At 47.5% G+C, this 20,991-nt stretch overlaps 1 protein-coding gene and 1 long non-coding RNA gene across 5 annotated transcripts in view; both read right to left on the bottom strand.

The window, feature by feature from the left end:
- PFKM (phosphofructokinase, muscle) overlaps positions 1–20,991 on the bottom strand; it is a 128,946-nt gene that overhangs the window by 7,006 nt on the left and 100,949 nt on the right. For all 4 annotated transcript variants that reach the window (XM_073576689.1, XM_073576688.1, XM_073576692.1 and 1 more), the window contains 2 exons: positions 1,696–1,795; positions 1,506–1,611 (listed from right to left, as the gene is read on the bottom strand). In XM_073576689.1, the coding sequence (XP_073432790.1) occupies positions 1,506–1,611; positions 1,696–1,795 (206 nt within the window). The remainder of the gene's footprint in view (positions 1–1,505; positions 1,612–1,695; positions 1,796–20,991) is intronic.
- Positions 16,764–20,982, bottom strand: LOC141091254 (uncharacterized). Its single transcript, XR_012232468.1, has 2 exons — positions 19,758–20,982; positions 16,764–19,717 (listed from the first exon to the last, which is right to left on the bottom strand). It is a non-coding gene; the product is annotated as an uncharacterized lncRNA (long non-coding RNA).

The raw sequence follows: 20,991 nt of genomic DNA, 5'->3' as shown, positions 1-20,991 counted from the left end.
ACCTCCACGTCTAGGATCCGTCCCAGACTCCGTAGCCAGATTCCCCCCTGGGACTTGAACCTGGTTCTCAAAAGCCTGACGGCCAAACCATTTGAACCTCTGGCTTCCACGACTTTGAAAAACTTGACACTAAAAACAGTGTTCCTGGTAGCAATCACTACCGCTAGACGCATAGGAGAGCTACAGGCCCTTTCGATACAGGAGTCATTTTTAAGCATCATGGAAGACAGCATCATCCTAAGATTAGATCCCTCCTTTATGCCTAAAGTAGTCTCAAACTTTCATAGGAGCCAAGACATCGTATTACCCTCCTTCTGTCCAAATCTCTCCAACGCGAAAGAAAAAGGGTTCCATACCCTCGATGTACGCAGAGTAGTCATCTTCTACCTGCAGCACACGGAAAGTTGGAGGATTGATCAGAACCTATTCGTTCAGATTTCAGGCCGAAACAGAGGTAAAAAGGCGGCAAAAAATACAATCGCCAATTGGATGAAGCAAGCGATCAGCCTCGCCTACTCGTCACAGAACGCTTCCCCTCCTACATCATTAAAAGCCCACTCTACTCGTTCCGTAGCAACATCGTGGGCAGGAAGAGGGGACGCATCTACAGAGCAGATATGCAGAGCTGCCACCTGGTCGTCTGTCCACACATTCACCAGACACTATAGACTAAATTTCAACAGCGATTTAACGTTTGGCAGATGTGTTCTGCAGGCTGTTGTCCCTCCCTAAGAAATTAGCTGTTGGTATTTCTCGGATACTGCTGTCGTGGAAGGTGACTAGAGAAAATAGAATTAATCTTACCGGTAATTCGGTTTCTAGGAACCTTCCACGACAGCACTAATTTCCCTCCCTACCTGATGATTCCTGCACCTTGGTGGTAACTATACATGCTAGCGTGTACAGAAAAAACACTGGAGGTAATAGGAAGGGGAGGGTTATTTAACCTCTTGTGCATTTCCTGTCCCCTATTAGGGCGGGGAGACATCCTCCGATACTGCTGTCGTGGAAGGTTCCTAGAAACCGAATTACCGGTAAAACTAATTCTATTTTTTTATGCTTTCTGTGCTAGCATTTGTGGATTTACTGTACTAAGTGGGTCCATCAGGAGCCAAGCATAAAGCTAAATTACTGTATTGTGTTTGGCGTGCACCTTTAAAGTGCATCCTGAATTTATTCCCCAAAAGTGTGTAAATATATGCCTATACTGCTACATGTTTGCCATTCACAGAGATATAATTTGCTTTTGAACACCGTAATGTTGACCTATGAGATCTACTACAATCTGAAACAAAGGTATATGGATATATACCAGCATTGTTACACTCAGTTACATGTGGCCGGTGTAATGAGATTATGGGCATATTAGATGCCAACAATGAAAGTTGTCCCTGAACAAAGCCTAACTGAATCCATTTAGCTTGGCATGTCCATGACATGTTTCCAGAAGTGACAACTATGTAATATTTTCCAGAATAATAAATACAATTGTGGAATAAACATACTCAAAATCAGTTTCACTCTTCAGTTCCGTCAGAGGCTGGAAAACAAGACTTCTCTTGCGCATTCCCAACAAACAGGCTGAGTCAGCGGTATTGGCGAATATACGACCTGCAACAGAGGATGCGATGTGAGCAGTGCGGGTCTTCTGAATTGGGAGTTAAAAGACAAGATAAGACTCAAAGAGAGGCATACCATGTCTGGAGCACTCCTTCACCTTTCCAGTCATCCACAGTACAGCTTTTGCACCCATTTTTGTACCAAAGTTCCTATCAAAAGGTGTTGGGGTGCCACCCTGAAAGAAAGGAAAATACTTGTTACATACCTATCGCAGTACTATGATTTCTGTGTACAAAACAAATGAAATCTTGTGGCTATTATCACTATACAGTTGTGGCCAAAAGTATTGACACCCCTGCAATTCTGTCAGATAATACTCAGTTTCGTCCTGAAAATTATTGCAAACACAAATTCTTTGGTATTATTATCTTCATTTAATTTGACTTAAATGAAAAAACACAAAAGAGAATGAAGCAAAAAGCAAAACATTGATCATTTCACAAAAAAACTCCAAAAATGGACCAGACAAAAGTAATGGCACCCTCAGCCTAATACTTGGTTGCACAACCTTTAGCCAAAATAACTGCGACCAACCGCTTCCGGTAACCATCAATGAGTTTCTTACAATGCTCTGCTGGAATTTTAGACCATTCTTCTTTGGCAAACTGCTCCAGGTCCCTGATATTTGAAGGGTGCCTTCTCCAAACTGCGATTTTTAGATCTCTCCACAGGTGTTCTATGGGATTCAGATCTGGACTCATTGCTGGCCACCTAAGAGGTCTCCAGTGCTTTCTCTCAAACCATTTTCTAGTGCTTTTTGAAGTGTGTTTTGGGTCATTGTCCTGCTGGAAGACCCATGACCTCTGAGGGAGACCCAGCTTTCTCACACTGGGCCCTACATTATGCTGCAAAATTTGTTGGTAGTCTTCAGACTTCATAATGCCATGCACACGGTCAAGCAGTCCAGTGCCAGAGGCAGCAAAGCAACCCCAAAACATCAGGAAACCTCTGCTATGTTTGACTGTAGGGACCATGTTCTTTTCTTTGAATGCCTCTTTTTTTCTCCTGTAAACTCTATGTTGATGCCTTTGCCCAAAAAGCTCTACTTTTGTCTCATCTGACCAGAGAACATTCTTCCAAAATGTTTTAGGCTTTTTCAGGTAAGTTTTGGCAAACTGCAGCCTGGCTTTTTTATGTCTCGGGGTAAGAAGTGGGGTCTTCCTGGGTCTCCTACCATACAGTCCCTTTTCATTCAGACGCCGACGGATAGTACGGGTTGACACTGTTGCACCCTCGGACTGCAGGGCAGCTTGAACTTGATTGGATGTTAGTCAAGGTTCTTTATCCAACATCCGCACAATCTTGTGTTGAAATCTCTTGTCAATTTTTCTTTTCCGTTAACATCTAGGGAGGTTAGCCACAGTGCCATGGGCTTTAAACTTCTTGATGACACTGCGCACGGTAGACACAGGAACATTCAGGTCTTTGGAGATGGACTTGTAGCCTTGAGATTGCTCATGCTTCCTCACAATTTGTAAATCAAAATGAGAAAAGCCTAGATATAGGAAAGCTTCAAAAAATAATTCATCAAAATAGCAAAAAGAAGCCAAATCCAAATGATAAATAAAATATAATCTTTATTGAAATATGATTAAAATAGTCACATGAAGATTAATAATAGTGTTAAAATGAGGGTACTGCACAATAAACACCACAGCAGGAGGTAAATATGCAAAAAATACTACTGATGTTACCAACATAATTCAGTTTAAATGCAGAAAAGAGTAAGATGCGAGCTCATTTGAACCATTATTGCTATATACTTAAATAGAGATAATTATGACCGTGCAAATAAGCATAAACAAAAGACATCAATGAGCCAGTATGGGCCTGTGCAAAAAGTGGCAATATGACATCTTTGAAGGCAAGAAATGTAAGAGGAGGAAATGAGCCGACTTAGATTACCTCAGGCGGTGGGCAGGAGGTCCCCGACGCGCGTTTCGCCGCTGCTTTCTCAAGGGGTGCAAAGTCTAGGTCAGGGTTCTGTAGGGCTATGATGTGCAGCTGTGCTCTGTGGGTACTGGATAGGAGTCCCTCAATAAATTGCTCCTTTAACAGTCTATCTCCATCTTTCACACTGTCTGGATCAATCTGCTTTATGGCTCGCAGCGCCTCCTGCAGGTTAAGTGCATAGTCCCGTATACTGTCCTGCACTCTCTGCTTACACCCAAAGAATCTCATCTTTATTTCAGCTGCAGTGCGGGTGTCAAAGGTGCTTTTTAGCTTGGCCAGAATCTTTTTAACAGTCTCTTTATCAGTGTCCTGCCTGGCTTTTACTTCCCTCTGTGCTGCACCAGTTAGCTGCCCAATAAGGATGTTCACTCTTTGGTTTTCAGACAGGATACACCTCAAACAAACTGCACAGTCTCTCTTTGAATTCACTCAGGGTATGTGACTCACCTGAGTACTGCGGTAGCCAGGCCACTCCCAGTATATAGGGCGTAGACTGCGGCATTATGGGGACTGCTGCGGTGGGCGCTGATTCTTGCGGTGCCCTGGAGGCAGCGCTGGCTGCTGGATTCAGCGGTGCTATGGGAGCCGCAGCTGTGCTGGGCCCTGCATCTTGTGGCGCTGTGGGGTTTGCAGTGGCGTCCGCCGCTGCGTCTGCTCTTGCTTCAGACATTCTCTTCCCCCCCTAGTTAACGTTGGCCAGGCCCTGGGTTGCGCTGGATTACCGGTTAACGTTCCACCGGCTGGACGATCGGGGGACGCCGGGGCTGCAGGCCTCGGCTTCTCACTTCTCGCGCGCTGGCCTCTTCCCGCGCGGCGCTTCACTTTTTCGCGGCCTTCGGCTGGCTCTGCCCACGATGGCCCGCCCCTTTGGTTTCCCACGCACGCCAAGCAGCGGGGTAATGGCAGCGATGGCGCCGACAATCTGTGGCACACAACACAGTCTCTGGCACACAGGACCCAGGGACACCGAGCTTCGTTTATCCTGTTCGTGACGCCAAAAATGGGTCGCCCCCCCAGGGCTGTGGGGCGCCCCTTGAGAAAGCAGCGGCGAAACGCGCGTCGGGGACCTCCTGCCCACCGCCTGAGGTAATATAAGTCGGCTCATTTCCTCCTCTTACATTTCTTGCCTTCAAAGATGTCATATTGCCACTTTTTGCACAGGCCCATACTGGCTCATTGATGTCTTTTGTTTATGCTTATTTGCACGGTCATAATTATCTCTATTTAAGTATATAGCAATAATGGTTCAAATGAGCTCGCATCTTACTCTTTTCTGCATTTAAACTGAATTATGTTGGTAACATCAGTAGTATTTTTTGCATATTTACCTCCTGCTGTGGTGTTTTTTGTGCAGTACCCTCATTTTAACACTATTATTAATCTTCATGTGACTATTTTAATCATATTTCAATAAAGATTATATTTTATTTATCATTTGGATTTGGCTTCCTTTTGCTATTTTGATGAATTCCTCACAATTTGGTTTCTCAAGTCCTCAGACAGTTCTTTGGTCTTCTTTCTTTTCTCCATGCTCAATGTGGTACACACAAGGACACAGGACAGAGGTTGAGTCAACTTTAATCCACGTCAACTGGCTGCAAGTGTGATTTAGTTATTGCCAACACCTGTTAGGTGCCACAGGTAAGTTACAGGCGCTGTTAATTACACAAATTAGAGAAGCATCACATGATTTTTCGAACAGTGCCAATACTTTTGTCCACCCTCTTTTTTATGTATGGTGTGGAATTATATCCAATTTGGCTTTAGGACAATTCTTTTTGTGTTTTTTCATTTAAGACAAATTAAATGAAGATAATACCAAAGAATTTGTGTTTGCAATCATTTTCAGGAAGAAACTGAGTATTATCTGACAGAATTGCAGGGGTGTCAATACTTTTGGCCACAACTGTACTTCGTGTTATTTATTACTATTTTATGTCCATTTACAGCCATCACAATGAACATTGTCTAGGGTCTTTATATTCTTTTGGTGCTGACATACATTTTCTTCTCTCTATATAGGGACTATCTCATCAGAAAATGACCTATTGTCTTAATCACTGTTTTATGTTAAGCATATTTATTAAGAATTTTTGGTGATTTTTACTTTCTAATTTTGCATATTAAGCTGTGTGTGCACGTTGTGGATTTGCGTGTGTAAAATTCTGCGCGATTTCGGCCTCTCGGCAGAAAACAAAGTTGAAAATGCGGATTTGATGCGTTTTTGTTGCAGATTTTCTTGCGTTTTTGTTACTCCATAGAGCTAAATAAAGATATATATATATATATATATATATATATATATATATATATATATATATATATATATATGAATTGTGGTGTCATTTCTTTGTTCAACCTCTTTAGCCAGATACCCTCATCAATATTAAATAAAGACACACACATAAAAACCTATGTAGGAGCATTAACATAATTAACCTACATATGCTGTAACAAAAAAGCCACTGTCAGAAATTTGCGTGAAATGCAATATGTTTATTTATTTTTTTTTTTAAAAATTGAGTGGGCTCCCGCCTAATTTTAATAACCAGCAGAGGGAAAGCCGACGGCTGAGGGTAGAAGTTAATATTTTGGGAAGGAGTCAATAGCCATAAAGGTTGCCAGGCTATTAATATCAGTTCAGAGCTGTTTGCTTAGGCCTCTTTCACACTTCCGTTTTTTACAATCAGTCACAATCCGCCAGGTTTTGAAAAAAACGGATCCTCAATTTTTTTTTGAGGATCCGTTTTTTTCCCATTGACTTGCATTAATGGCGGATTGTGACGGATTGCTGTCCGTTGCATCCGTTTTTTGTGAGGATCCGCCAAAAGTTGCTGTCCGTCACCATCCTCAAAGATTTCAGAACGGAGCTTGTAACGTTTTTTTTCTCTGGCGGATCCTCCAGACACTCATTTAACCCGAAATTCTTTCTGGGTGCCGGACAAAAATAAAAAAATTCTCATTCTCTCTCTCTCTCTCTCTCTCTCTCCCCTTCCCGGCCAGCGATTCCTTTAAATGTCTTCATTTTCAGGATCCGTCTGAAAACGGATCCTGTGCAATCCGTTCACATCAGTTTACAACGGATCCGCTTGTCCGCCTTTTTGGCGGATTATAACTGATGCAAAAAACTGAAGTGTGAAAGAGGCCTTAGCCTTTACTGGCTAGTTTACAGGGGAACCCCCCAAAAAAATTGACATGGGGTCCCCCTATAGAATCGAACCAGCAAAGGCTAGGTAGACCGCTGCGGGCTGATATTAATAGCCTGGGAAGGGGCCATGGATATTGGCACCCCCCAGGCTAAAAACATCAGCTCTCAGCTGTCCCAGAAATGGTGCATCTTATAGATGCGCCAATTCTGGCACTTAGCCTCGCTCTTCCTTCTTGCCCTGTAGTGGTGGTAAGTGTGGTTCATATATGTGGTGTTGATGTCACATTTGTATTATCAGGTGACATCAAGCTCACATGTTAGTAATGGAGAGGCGTCTACAAGACACCATCCAATACTAATCCAATAGTTCAGAGACAAATTAGAACGAGATACATTGTGTCTGCATCATATAAGATCCTCAAAGTTTAATACAATGGGACCAGGAAAGAGTTAGTATAGTAAGAACACTCATGGAGTACTATAATACCAGGAAAAAGTGTATATCCCAAGTATATAAAAAAGGAGATTTTTGTGTACTCACCGTAAAATCTCTTTCTCTTAGCCTTTAATTGGGGGACACAGAACCGTGGTGTTATGCTGCTGTCCACTAGGAGGCGACACTATGCATAATCTGAAAAAGATTAACTTTGGCTCCTCCTCTGCAGTATACACCCCTGGACGGCGTCAGCCTTCTCCAGTTTTGTGCCAAAGCATAAGGAGGAACGTAATCAAATAACATAACCATGCCTGTAAGAAGGCTACTATGTACGAGCTCAAAGAACAATATGAGAACTCAACAGTAAACAACGGCCCGTAAGGGCAACAGGGTGGGAGTGGTGTCCCCCAATTAAAGGCTAAGAGAAAGAGATTTTACGGTGAGTACACAAAAATCTCCTTTACTCTTTCGCCTAATTGGGGGACACAGAACCGTGGGACGTCCCAAAGCAGTCCCTGGGTGGGAAACAGTGGACGAATATTGTGTTGACAGTTCCCTAGACTTGGGGTACTGCCGCCTGCAGAACCAGTCTACCCAGGCTCGCATCCGCTGAGGACTGGGTATGAACACTGTAGTGTTTCGTAAACGTGTGTAGGCTAGTCCAAGTGGCCGCCTTACACACTTGTTGTGCCGAAGCCTGATGCCGAATGGCCCAGGAGGCCCCTACTGCCCGTGTAGAGTGTGCCGTGATACTGGCCGGAAGAGGGGAACTGTTAAGTCGGTAGGCCTCATGTATGGTGGACTTGATCCACCTGGCAAGGGTAGCCTTGGAAGCCGGCAGCCCCTTGCGACTACCTTCCGGAAGAATGAAGAGGGAATCAGATTTCCGGAAAGGTGCAGTCCTGGACACGTAAATCCGCAATGCTCTGACGAGGCCAAGCGTATGCAGAGCCTTCTCCACTCTATGAACCGGAACCGGGCAAAGGGATGGCAGTGAAATCTCCTCATTGAGGTGAAAGTTGGACACAACCTTCGGAAGGAAGGATGGTACCGTGCGGAGAACCACCTTGTCCTGGTGAAAGGCTAGGAAAGGCCGTCTGCAGGAAAGTGCTGACAATTCCGACACTCTGCGTAACGAGGTGATCGCCACTAGAAAAAACACTTTCTGAGACAGAATGGAGAGTGGAACTCCTCTAAGAGGTTCGAAGGGTGGAGCTTGCAATGCTGTCAGGACCAGATTGAGGTCCCACGTATCCAGCGGACGTTTGTAGGGAGGAATCAATCGGGAAACTCCCTGGATGAAAGTCTTTACTTGCGGTTTAATAGCAATGCGCTTTTGAAAAAGGACTGAAAGCGCCGACACCTGACTCTTAAGCGAACTTAGGGATAGCTTGGCATCTAGGCCCGATTGAAGAAAACCTAGTACCTTCGGGAGGGAATAAGGGAGTGGGACTTGTCCATGAGATTCGCACCAAGAAAAGAAAGCTCTCCAGGTACGATAATAGAGCTTGGCGGAGGCCGGCTTCCTTGCCCTGATCATAGTTGCAATGACTGCAGGTGAAAAACCTGCCTGGGTTAGAATCCAGGTTTCAAGGGCCATGCCGTCAAATTGAGAGCCCCTGAATTCTGGTGGAAGAACGGAACTTGAGACAGAAGGTCGTGACGGTCGGGTAGACGCCAGGGGACGTCTGCTGTAAGTTGGACGATGTCGGCGTACCATGTACGTCTGGGCCAGTCTGGCGCGATGAGGATGGTCGGAACTCCCTATTGCTTGATCTTCCTCACGACCCTGGCGATTAGGGAGAGGGGTGGAAAAATGTACAGGAGTCGGAACTGGGACCAGTCCTGGACCAGGGCATCCGCTCCGAGCGACCGCGGGTCGTGTGTCCTGGCCATGAAATTGGGGACCTTGGTATTGAGATGGGATGCCATTAGGTCCACCTCCGGGGTTCCCCAGCGTTGACAGATCTGGCAAAAAATCTCGGGATGGAGAGACCACTCCCCCGAGTCCATTCCTTGCCTGCTGAGGAAGTCAGCTTCCCAGTTTTTACACCCGGAATGTGTACCGCAGAAAGTACCGACCTCGTGTCTTCCGCCCAGCAGAGGATATGAGCCACTTCTCTCATCGCCTGGGCGCTGCGGGTCCCGCCTTGGTGGTTCACGTATGCCACAGCCGTGGCGTTGTCCGACTGTATCCGTATGTGCGAGGCTGCAAGCAAGTGATGAAAGGCTCTCAGTGCCAAGAGAATGGCCCTGATTTCCAGAACATTGATGGGCAATGTCACTTCCCTCGGTGACCACTTGCCCTGTGCCCTGTGATGTAGGTGCACCGCCCCCCAGCCTGTCAGGCTTGCATCGGTAGTCAGGATCTTCCATTGTCCTGAGAGGAATGGCTTCCCTCGTGTAAGCGAGGTTGGTTTGAGCCACCAATGCAGGGACCTCCTGGTTGATGACGTCAACCTGAACTCCCTGTCGAGGGAGAAGGGGTTCCTGTCCCAAGATCTGAGTATGGCTAGTTGAAGGACCCTGAGGTGAAACTGGGCAAATGGCACTGCCTCTATTGCTGCTGCCATCCGGCCGAGGACTCTCATGGCAAACCGGAGAGATCGAGGAGGACTGCGAAGGAGTGTGCGAACTCCCAGACGGACGGCCAGTGTCTTGTCCTTGGGAAGGAGCACCAGGCCCTTGGCGGTGTCGAATACCATTTCCAGGAATGTTAGAGTCCGAGTTGGGATAGTCAACGATTTCTGTAGGTTGACTAGCCATCCCAGGCGACTCAGAGTGTCTAGTGTGATTGAGACACTGACCTCGCAGTCTTTGAAAGTGGGAGACTTGATGAGGAGGTCGTCCAGGTACGGGACGACTAGAATGCCTCTTGAGTGCAGGACGTCCATGGTGGCCGCCATGACTTTGGTGAATGCTCTTGGAGCCGTGGCGAGTCCGAACGGAAGGGCGACAAACTGGTAGTGGTTTTGGTTGACCGCGAACCTGAGAAACCTTTGGTGGGCGGGAGCAATTGGTATGTGGAGATACGCATCCTGTATATCTATGGAGGCAAGGTATTCTCCCTGGTCCATGGATGCAATGATGGACCGGAGGGACTCCATGCGGAAATGACGGACCCGTACGTAATTGTTGAGCTGTTTTAGGTCCAGTATGGGTCGGACGCCGCCTCCTTTCTTGGGGACTACGAACAAATTTGAGTAGAATCCTCGGAATCTCTCGTTCGCGGGAACCGGCACCACAACTCCTGATTGAAGGAGAGAGGAAACCGCTTGGTGGAAAGCACAAGCCTTTTCTGGTGGTGTTGGAGGAATAGAAAGGAAGAACCGGTTCGGTGGAACGGAAGTGAACTCTATCTTGTATCCGGAAGACACTATTTCCCTGACCCACCTGTCTTCTGTAATAGGCAGCCAGACTTGCTGAAAGAGAAAAAGTCGGCCGCCTACTGGTGGGGTGTCTTCCGGAGGTCGCGAGTCATGATGAAGCGAAGTTCTGAGGTTTTCCTCCCTTGGGTTTCGCTTGGCCTGCTTTCGACTGCCAAGCCCTGTCCGGTCGCTGCTGCGTCCGTGGGTTGTCCCTGCGTGGAGAACGGTTACGGTTTTGCACTGGGCGCGAAACGGACCAGCCCGAGGAATTCCGAAAGGATCGGAATCGCGTCTGGTTTCTTCGTTTAAACGTGCGTTTCGGTTTTAGTTGAGGGAGAGAAATACTCTTACCCCCAGTGGCATTGGCTATCATGGTGTCCAACTTTTCGCCGAAACGTCTTCCAGTAAAATACGGAAGTCGCGTGAGGGACTTCTTTGAGGCCGCATCCGCTTTCCATTCTCGCAGCCAGAGGATGCGTCGGATCGTGATGGCGTTTGATGCTATTCCCGCTACACCTCTGGCGGAATCCAGGGCTGCATGAATCATGTAGTCTGCTACCACTGCTATCTGGACCGCTCAGGATTTGAAGCCTGAAGACCCTCCTGTAGTTTTTTGGCCCAAGCCAGGATGGCCTTGGCTGCCCAAACTGAAGCAAACGCAGGGCCCAAAGAGGCGCCTGCCGCTTCGAAAATAGAACGAGCCATGCGTTCTACTTGCCGGTCTGCTGCGTCCCTGAGGGTTGAGCTATCCGGCAGAGAGAGTAAAGCCTGCGCTGCTAGCCTAGAAACCGGAGGGTCCACTTCAGGTGGATCTGTCCATTGTTTGGTGTCTTTCTGTGGGAAGGGGTACTTCGCTTACAAATATTTGCGATTAGCGAATTTTTTCTCAGGCTGCGCAAACTGTTTGGTCAGTATTTTCTCAAACTCATGGTGATTAGGGAAGATCTTAGGTGGTTTCTGAACACTTTCGAAGCAAATCCTATGTTCTGGGACTTCCGGGGCCGACTCTGGAATTTTTAGCACCCGATGAATGGCAGAAATTATGTCCTCAACTAGCGCTGTATTGCTAGAGGGAGAAGGTACCACGGACCTGTCCGTTTCGTTATCTGAGTCGGAGTCACAGATGCCCTCTGAATCCTGTGCCTCGCTAAGGTGATCCCTGGAGGGCGACCTGGGGTGGGGGTCTTCTGTGGTGGGGGATCCCTGTGGTAAATTGCACTGTCTGTCTGTGGCAGGGGACTGCCCAGGAGACCTGGAATGACGCTGTCTCTCCCTGGAGGGGGACGACCTTGTGCTATAGTGCGACTCAGGTGATCGAGACCTGTGGGTCCACTTACGTCTGTGACAGTCGGAAGCAGCATGTTCCTGAGACAAGCTGTCCGTTTGCTGTGTACCGTCCATAGCCGGGGCCCGACTCTGCAGAGCTTGCAGCAATGTAGCAGTTAGTATATATATTCCCACAACAAGGGCCTTAGAAAACATGGCACTTCCCACCAAATGTATAAACCAAACAGACTAAGGAAGCATGTTGCCATAAAATACATATTGCTTTATTAAAGTACATATAAGACACACATACATGATAAAAGGAGATATGTATACCAGGGTATCACAAGTACATGGCATCCAAAAGTGGAAATAGGGGCTCAAAACACAGTGCTATACCGCCAGAAAGAGAAAAGTCATGTGCCCCCATATATCATATGCTGCTATAATAATGAACAAAGGTATATGGGGTCATATATAGCAGTAATTATACTGCTATATATGACCCCATATACCTTGGATCCACTATCACTCACCTCCCAGGACAAAGCTAAGGCGAAACGCGCGTCGGGGATTGCGGTGTCACAGGTCATGTATATTCCTTCATGAGGGACTGTTATTACACCAACTTTTTTTGGGGAAAAACTTGTTTGTATTATGTCCCCTGATTTACCGCCAGGATGATGTCCACATTCAGGATTTTCTTTGTTCATTATTATAGCAGCATATGATATATGGGGGCACATGACTTTAGTAAATTATAATACAGCGCCCACTTTGTGATCATATTGCATTTTCTCTTTCTGGCGGTATAGCACTGTGTTTTGAGCCCCTATTTCCACTTTTGGATGCCATGTACTTGTGATACCCTGGTATACATATCTCCTTTTATCATGTATGTGTGTCTTATATGTACTTTAATAAAGCAATGTGTATTTTATGGCAACATGCTTCCTTAGTCTGTTTGGTTTATAATGTAGCAGTTAGGTTGTCTATGGACTGTGTCATGGACTGAGACATCAGAGTTGCCCATTCCGGCGTGGCCTGTGACACTGAAGCGTCAGTAGGGACTCCCTGGGGTTCTTACCCAGAGTTCAGGATGCAGTCCCGGCAGTGCGGATACGTGCTGCCACTAGGGAGCGTGGCTTTGCAGGCTGTGCAGAATGCATAGAAACATTCCTGCCTGGTTCTCTTCCTTGAGCCCGGCATAGTGCACAGAGGCTGGCTATAAGGGATCGTACAGGGGTGGCTACGCAGAGGGAACCCACAGAGAGCATTATAGGAAGTATAGATTCACAGCTGAGTAATGAGAACCCAGCTGTGAGCTTACCCCACCGGTGTGCCCCTAGGTCCAGCGCCGACAGATCCCAGTTCTGTGCCCCCCGGAGACCGCTGTGATGCTCCTCTCCTGGATCTCATCCAGAAAAAATGGCCACCGGGACTCTGAGGAGAGGGAGGAGGGGGCGGAGAGCTGAAAAGGGCATGCTGGGCTATGTAAAAACGCCCCCTTTCTGCCTCAATCCACCCCTTCTATGACACTCCAGTGTGTCATTTTGGTCATCCGGGGGGCGGGCCGGGGGAGGGGAAAAGGCGGTCTAAATTAGAGGCCTGATGCCCAGGAGGGCTCCAGAGCGGCGCGGTAGTCCGGGGGGGTGGGCGGATTTGTACCAGACCCCCCCAGAATGGTCGACTGGATAGCGGTGGGGGTAGCGGTTTCTGTATGTGGGGCCCCTGAAGCGCTATGGAGCCGCTGCTGCTGCAGAGACAGGGACGCAGAAAAAGCCCTGTCTCTGCTGTGCCATCCAGTCCGCACCCTCCCCCGGCCCCAACAGGATCCCTCAGCCGGCTTGGGGTCCCTGGAAGCTGCGGAATGCTGCCTGATCTCTGACCCTACCTGAGGCGTCTCAACCTAATGCCCCCTGCGGGGGATTAGGGAGGGTGCGTCTGTCACCGTCAGGGGGTCTTCATCCTCGCCTCAACCTCAACCCAGACCCCTTAAAGGGGTTGGGGAAGGAGGGGGGTCTCGACCTCGAACCAGGACCCGAGGGACTGGGGAGGGAGCGACATGGGGAATAGCCACCTCGACCTCAACCGGGTACCCCTAATAGGGGACCGAGGAGGGAGCCATGCCGGGAGTCTCGCTGGAGACACTCTTTTCTTCAACTGTATTTCTGGACGAAAAAAGGAAAAAAAAAACAAAAAAAAAAAAAACGGAAGAAAAAAGGTGTGCCTCCTTGCGACACTAAGCAAAAACTGGAGAAGGCTGACGCCGTCCAGGGGTGTATACTGCAGAGGAGGAGCCAAAGTTAATCTTTTTCAGATTATGCATAGTGTCGCCTCCTAGTGGACAGCAGCATAACACCACGGTTCTGTGTCCCCCAATTAGGCGACAGAGTAATACAATATTTTATTTATCAAATACAAACTGTAAAGCGCTGTGGAATATGTTGGCGCTATATAAAGATTATTATTATTATTATTATATCACATGATGTCATAAATACATAATAATAAAGTTCATGAACAGAGGGGAAAGACAAACAAATAAGTATGTTCCACCGGGCCTGACATTATAAATATATAGAGGTGGGAGAGTGCAAAAAAATGAATACACTCAATGGATATTTCCACCCAAAAAAGTTATAAAGTGCAACTGAAGTAACATTAATTAAGTACCCAGGTCAAAAAAGACCAATGTTTAGGTAGGACTCGGAGGAAACCTGAGCATGCTCTGGGAAACACGAGTAATGAGTATACTTGCTCATCACTAATGACCACAGATCACATGAAACTTTAATGTGCAGGGAAACAAAGATTACACCATTTTTAATAATTCCAAGTTGCAGCTATGATTTTTAGCCCCCATATACATGATTTAAGAAAAAAAAGTGTTCTTAAACAACCCCAGAAGATGTTTTGGAAGGCACTGATAGGTAGGGGTGTTGTTGGAGGCCCTAAATACTGTCAGGGGCTTAATCTACACACAGCTATTTTTTAGGGTACCAGATGTGGCATTATTTACCATCAGGGGTACTCCTCCACAGTTAACTTAGAGAGTACTATTTTTGGGACACTATCTGTATGGCAATATCATTTTGGGGTATTTATACTTATGACACTATTATCTTTCCAGCACTGCTTTTCAGGCACTGAGCAGCATAATAGGCACAGTATTTCGAGTGGCAGCAATATGACATTGTATCAGTACCAGGACTGGTAAGATTGTGAGAAGTTGAAGAGGATGGTGGAAATGTGGGGAACCATAGACTTGTGGACAAAAAAAAAGGAGAGACTAGGCATGACGTAAAGAAGTATCATGGCAGGCTGGGCCAAATGATGAAAAAGAAAAACCATCAGAATCGCTTAATGTTATTATAACTGTATTTTGCCTGTGACTTATCAGTGCTATATTCTCTTGTATTGTCTGCGGTGCTAAATTTTTAAAAAAGTTTAATCTCCAGGGACAGTGTCGTTTTGAGTCCCTAGCAATGCCCCTGATACCTTACACAGCATGCCCCTATGGTCCTCTCACTAATCTGCACCAAGTAGCTGTGAAGATCAATATACCTCAGTGGATCGCTGCCTCTCCATAGTTGCCTACTCCTGTTTTTACCTGTCACTGAAACAAGAATAGCTTAGTTACTCACCGATAACGGTGTTTCTCAGAACCCATGACAGCACCACGGAGAGAGGGGATCCGCCCTTCAGGGACAGGAACCTACAGATAAAAAGGGCGGTACCTCTCCTCCGCCTTCAGTTGGTTACAGAGCATCAGAGGGTCTCCAGGTTAGTTAGACAACAGAAATATATGCATAACATTATAATATTGCTTATTATCAGAAGCACCGTGTCTAAACGGAAACACTCTACTAACAGTAAAACGTGCCCACCACACTCGTGAAGGGGAGGGGAATAAGCGGGTGCTGTCATGGGTTCTGAGAAACACCGTTATCGGTGAGTAACTAAGCTATTCTCCCTCACCCATGACAGCACCACGGAGAGAATTACAGAGATTGGTAGCTTAGGGAGGGACCACCGCCTGAAGGACCCTACTCCCGAAGGTCAGGTCAGACGTAGAGGCTAGATCTAATCTATAGTGCCTAAAAAAGGTCGAAGGTGATGACCAGGTGGCCGCCTTACAGATTTTTTCTATTGATACCTCAGATCTTTCAGCCCATGAGGTCACCATCACTCCTGTGGAATGGGCTCTCAACCCTTCCGGAATGGTATTTTCACTGGATGAATATGCCAGGGCAATCGCATCCCTTATGCACCTTTCCAGGGTACTCTTAGATGCTTTGAGTCCCTTCCAAGGTCCCTGAAAACACACAAGGAGAGAGCCTTCCTTCCTACATTTCTTGGTGGCCTCTAGATACTGCACTAGGCACCTCATCACGTCTAAGGTGTGGAATTTGTCTTCTCCCTTCTTTTTAGGATTTGGGCAGAATGAAGGAAGGACTACCTCTTGGGACTTATAGAAGTGTGATGACACTTTGGGTAGATATGCCAGGTCAGGCTTTAAAATGACCCTATCATCTAGAATCTTTGTGAAAGGTGGCCCTACTGATAAAGCTTGCATATCGCTCACTCTGCGAGCTGATGTTAGCGCCAAAAGAAGCACTGTTTTTAACGACAGGATTCTTAGGGATGCTGAGTGAATAGGTTCGAATGGAGGGCCTGTTAGCGTGGATAGTACAAGATTTAGATCCCATGATTGTAATCTTTGATTAGCTATCGGCCCGGATCTGGATACGGCCTTAGTAATCTGTCACCCAGGGATTACCTACCACATTATGGTTATAAAGGTGCCCAAGGCCTCTACTTGTACCTTTAATGTGTTGACCGCTAGACCCTGTTCTAGGCCCTTTTGTAGAAATTCTAGGATTTTGTCAATGTGAACCTCATCCTGAACCTTTACCTCCGAAGTGGATAAGAATTTTTTCTCTCTTTTTTTTTTGTAGTGTAGTTATCAGGTTCTCTGAAATTCCTCTGTCTCTCATCAGTGCCCTCTCAAATTCCATGCTGTTAAATGGAATCTCCCTGCCTGAGGGTGTAACACTGGCCCCTGCGATAGCAGGTCCAGGAGATCTGGGAGGATCCATGGGTCGGTTAGAGAGAATATTCTTAGCCAGGAGAACCAGGTTCTTTTGGGCCAGAAGGGGGCTATTAAAATCATTCCTGCCCCATCCTCTCTGACTTTTCTTAACACTGCTGGGATCAGCATGATCGGGGGAAAGGCATATGTTAGGCCCCATGTCCATGGGAGTATGAAGGCGTCCAGAGCTAGAGGATTCCCCCTGGGGTCTATGGAGCAGAAAGTTTCCACTTTTTGTTTCTGAAGTCGGCAAACAGATCTATGCCCGGGTCCCCCCACATTTTTACAATCTGCCGAAAAACGGACCGCTTTAGGACCCATTCCCCTTGTCATAATTGGGAGCGACTTAGAAAGTCTGCCCTTTGATTCTCCGTGCCCCGGATGTGTAGTGGTGACAGAGATAGCAGGTTTGCCTCTGCTAATTTGAGGACTCTGGAGAATGTTTCCATTAGGGCTCGGGACCTGGTTCCCCCCTGATGATTTATATATGCTATTGTAACTCGATTGTCCGAAATATGCGGACATGATGACCCCGGAGCAGGGGTAAGAAGTGTACTAATGCGTAGCCCACTGCTAAGAGCTCTCACTGGTTCGAGGAGGCTTCTAATTCTTGAACTCCCCACGTACCCTGGGCCACTTCGTTGTTCATGTGTGCTCCCCACCCTGTGGGACTGGCATATGTGGTAGCTATGTGTGTTATTTTTTGTTACCCAGGGGATCCCTTTGGAAGGGTTGTCTTGGCTTTTCCACCAGGTTAGGGAATGAGTAGTTTTTGAATTTAGGGTAATACGACCCTCTAGGTGTCCCCCTACTGCAGACTAGTTGGCTAGTACATCCCACTGTAGAACTCTCGTGTGTAACTGAGCCCATTGGACTGCTGGCAGGCAGGCGGAGCGAGAACCTAGTCGTGACATCGCTTTTCTTAATGTCATGGAGGGATTTTGGATGGCTCTTGTTACAATTTGAGCGATTTTCTCCTTCTTGCGGTCTGGGAGGCGGCACTCTTGAATGTTTGAGTCCAATATTAGACCCAAGAATTCCTGTACTCTGCTGGGCTCTGATCTTGATTTTTTAGATTCAGGAGCCAGCCCAGGCCTTGCAGAGTGCCCATCACTCTGTCCCCCTGTTCCCAGCGTTTTTGAACCAAGCTGGTTGCTAATAAAAAATAGTCCAGATACGGGATTAATATTATGTCTTGCTCCCTTATATGGGCCATCATCTCTGCCCGTGGAGCTACAGATATTCCGAATGGCAAGGCTCTATACTGGAGTTCTCTTATCTCGCCCTTTATCGAGACAGCTAACCTGAGATATTTCCTGGAGTTTTTGTGAATGGGGATGTGATAATAGGCGTCGCTGAGATCCAACACCGAGATTGGTGGTGGACCTGATTGACTCCAAAAAAATTTTTTTTTTTTTTTTTTAAATTTATAATTGTCTGAAACCTGCCGCCTGGCTTGGTCACCAGGAAAAAGAGGGGAGTAAAACCCCTTGCCCCTTCCCTGCAGGGGAACCTCCTGGAGGGCTCCTTTTTCTACCAGGCTTAGGACTTCGTTTCCTAGGGCTTTCTGCTCTTGCATACTGGATCTTAGCGGAGTCATTACATACTTTTGAGGCGGGAGGGAGAGAAGTTTATCCTTAGGCCCTCCTGGATTAGGGGTTTACTGTCCATGGGTTGTTTGATATTCTTTTCCAGGCTGGGAGAAAAAAGGGTTAACCTTCCCCCCACCCTGAGCAAACTGTCACCTAGAGGGCTTTTTGTCTCAGGACAAGTTGCCGAGGAGGAACCCTCTATCTCTTCTCTTGTCAGCCCACTTTGCTCTCTCGGTGGTCTCCGCAAAAGAAACTTTCTATTCCGAAAGGGCCTCTTAGCTTCATTTGAGAGTGCTGCTGCTTTGGACGATAACCAGACTGAGTCTGCGGATGAGTCCGCTAGGAAGGCAGCCGCTCCCCTTATTACTGGGATAGAGTCTAGGATTTTATCGCTTGGCGTCCCGCTATGGCTGGCCTGAGGTTACCTCCAGCTAACTGCCCTGCACCTTTAAGAAAGGTATCTGCCTTTTTATCTAGGGGACCCCTGAGGGTGCCCATGTCCTCAAAGGGGAGGGCAAAATTTTTTTTTTTTTTTGAGGCCTTTGCGACAGCTACATCGAGCTTCGGGCCCCTTTCCTCACAGGGATATTTCCTTTTAAGGGAAGGGACCGTGGTGTTTTTCCTGTCCGGTTTATCCCATTCTTTTTGATTAGACCCCGCACATTTTCATTTAGCGGGAACACTCTCCGCGCCTTTTCTGGCCCAGTCCCCCGAACATTATGTCCTGGACTGTTTTATCCGGCCTAGGGTCCAGCACCCCCATGGTAGACGTTACCGCTTTCACTAGTTTGTCCACCTCGTCTAGGGGGAAGCAGTGACGCCCCTCTGTTTCCTCGTCTGAGGATGAGGAACTGGAATCTGAGGGTTTTGACGTGATTTCTCCCGATGTCGAGGAATCTGACTGGGAAATCACTATTGTGTCTTTCTTTTTTTTTTTTTTTTTGATTTGTCCCTATGCTTAAGGGATATAAGGGCACTCTGACCTCCAATTTAATCGCAGCTTTTAGGTCAGAGGCCAAATCCGGAGTTTCCTAACAGAGGATTTCTTTTGTACATGGTTCCGTTTTTTTTTTTTTTTTTTCGCACTCGATGTTTTCTTTGCTTTGGCTTTTGCCCCCGGTGGTCACTGGGGTTATAGCAGTTTTTGGCCCCTGATCATTTGACCATTCCCTTTTCCCATGGGGTCACATGGTCTAGGCAGGTGTTGGTGATAGCGTCTTGTGAAGCCACTGCAGAAACCTGGTGGAGTTACCAGCTGGCTTGAAGCCACTGCTGAAACTGGTGTTGAACTCTGGCTGCCTGGTGTCCGCAGCAGAGTGAGATGGTGAAGGTGGCAGCTGGCTCTGAGGTGTAGAACCACTCTCTCAAGAAATAGGTAGGGGACTAGCACAAGTGGGGCACCCCTTTTCTTTTCCCCTTCTTTCCCTAGTAAGGGAAATGGAACTTTTAATACAATGGTGAACATTCACGAAGATCACTCACCCAAAGGTATGCGGCTGCAGGTATCGATTCGGGAGATGGAGTCAGGTCCTGAATAGGCTGCACTCCTGGTGGCGATTTGCTCCTTGCAGCTGACGTGCTATGCTGCGTGGAGTGACTACTGGAACGACCATCTGTACTGCGTTCTTTTGACGATGATTGTGGTGGTGGTGCTGCTGCTGCTAAAGCTGCTGCCTGGCTTGCTGCTCCTGTTGCTGGTCACTATCCCCTTCAGGATCGCCTCCAGCCTGGAGCGCTTGTGCAGCCACCATTTTAAAATTTCCCGGCTGGCGTCACCGCTCCCATCCTGCACCGCGGTCCCCGGGAGAGCGCTCCTGCGCATGCGCCGGTTCTAGGGACCCGGAAGCCGGCTTCTACTTCCGGGGCGGCCGCCATCTTGGTACACCTCTGTAACCCGGCGCCGCCCGCATGTTTACCGGGTCCCCACGAGCCCCGACTTCCTCTCCGGAGCGGCGGCTCCGGCGTCACTCCCGCCCGCTCACCCGGCAGCCCGCATGGGCCCCAGCAGTGGCGGCTTCGGGCACCGCACCTTCCCGAGGCAGGGGCCTTCCCGCTGCCACCACCGGTCAGGCCGGCCCCGGATCCTGGACACACGAAAGGTACCGTCCTGTGGGTCCCTCCGTCAGGGACAGGAACCCAACTGAAGGCGGAGGAGAGGTACCGCCCTTTTTATCTGTAGGTTCCTGTCCCTGAAGGGCGGATCCCCTCTCTCCGTGGTGCTGTCATGGGTGAGGGAGAAAGGTGGCACTTAGATATATTTCACTTAGCTATATCCGCTACCTAACTGCAGGTGTCTCTGTCATGAGAATTGATCTCTTGGCTCCAAAAGCTCTTAGTAAGAAAAGTAATCGCAAGCCAACACCTAGAGTATCCTAATGATATGTGGGACCTTACAGGAAACTCCATACAGTCTGTGCCCTTGTGCCAGTAAATGTCTGATAGGTCTGTACCTGCTGGTAACAAGTCACATTACTGCATTCACTGCTTAGGTGACCATCCATTGCGGCCTCCTT

The sequence above is a fragment of the Dendrobates tinctorius genome, unplaced genomic scaffold, assembly GCF_039654945.1.
Source record: "Dendrobates tinctorius isolate UK_male_01 unplaced genomic scaffold, ASM3965494v1 ptg000051l, whole genome shotgun sequence".
NCBI classification, from domain to species: Eukaryota; Metazoa; Chordata; class Amphibia; order Anura; family Dendrobatidae; genus Dendrobates; species Dendrobates tinctorius.
Note: the sequence above shows the minus strand (reverse complement) of the source record. Positions and strands in the feature narration are given on the sequence as shown.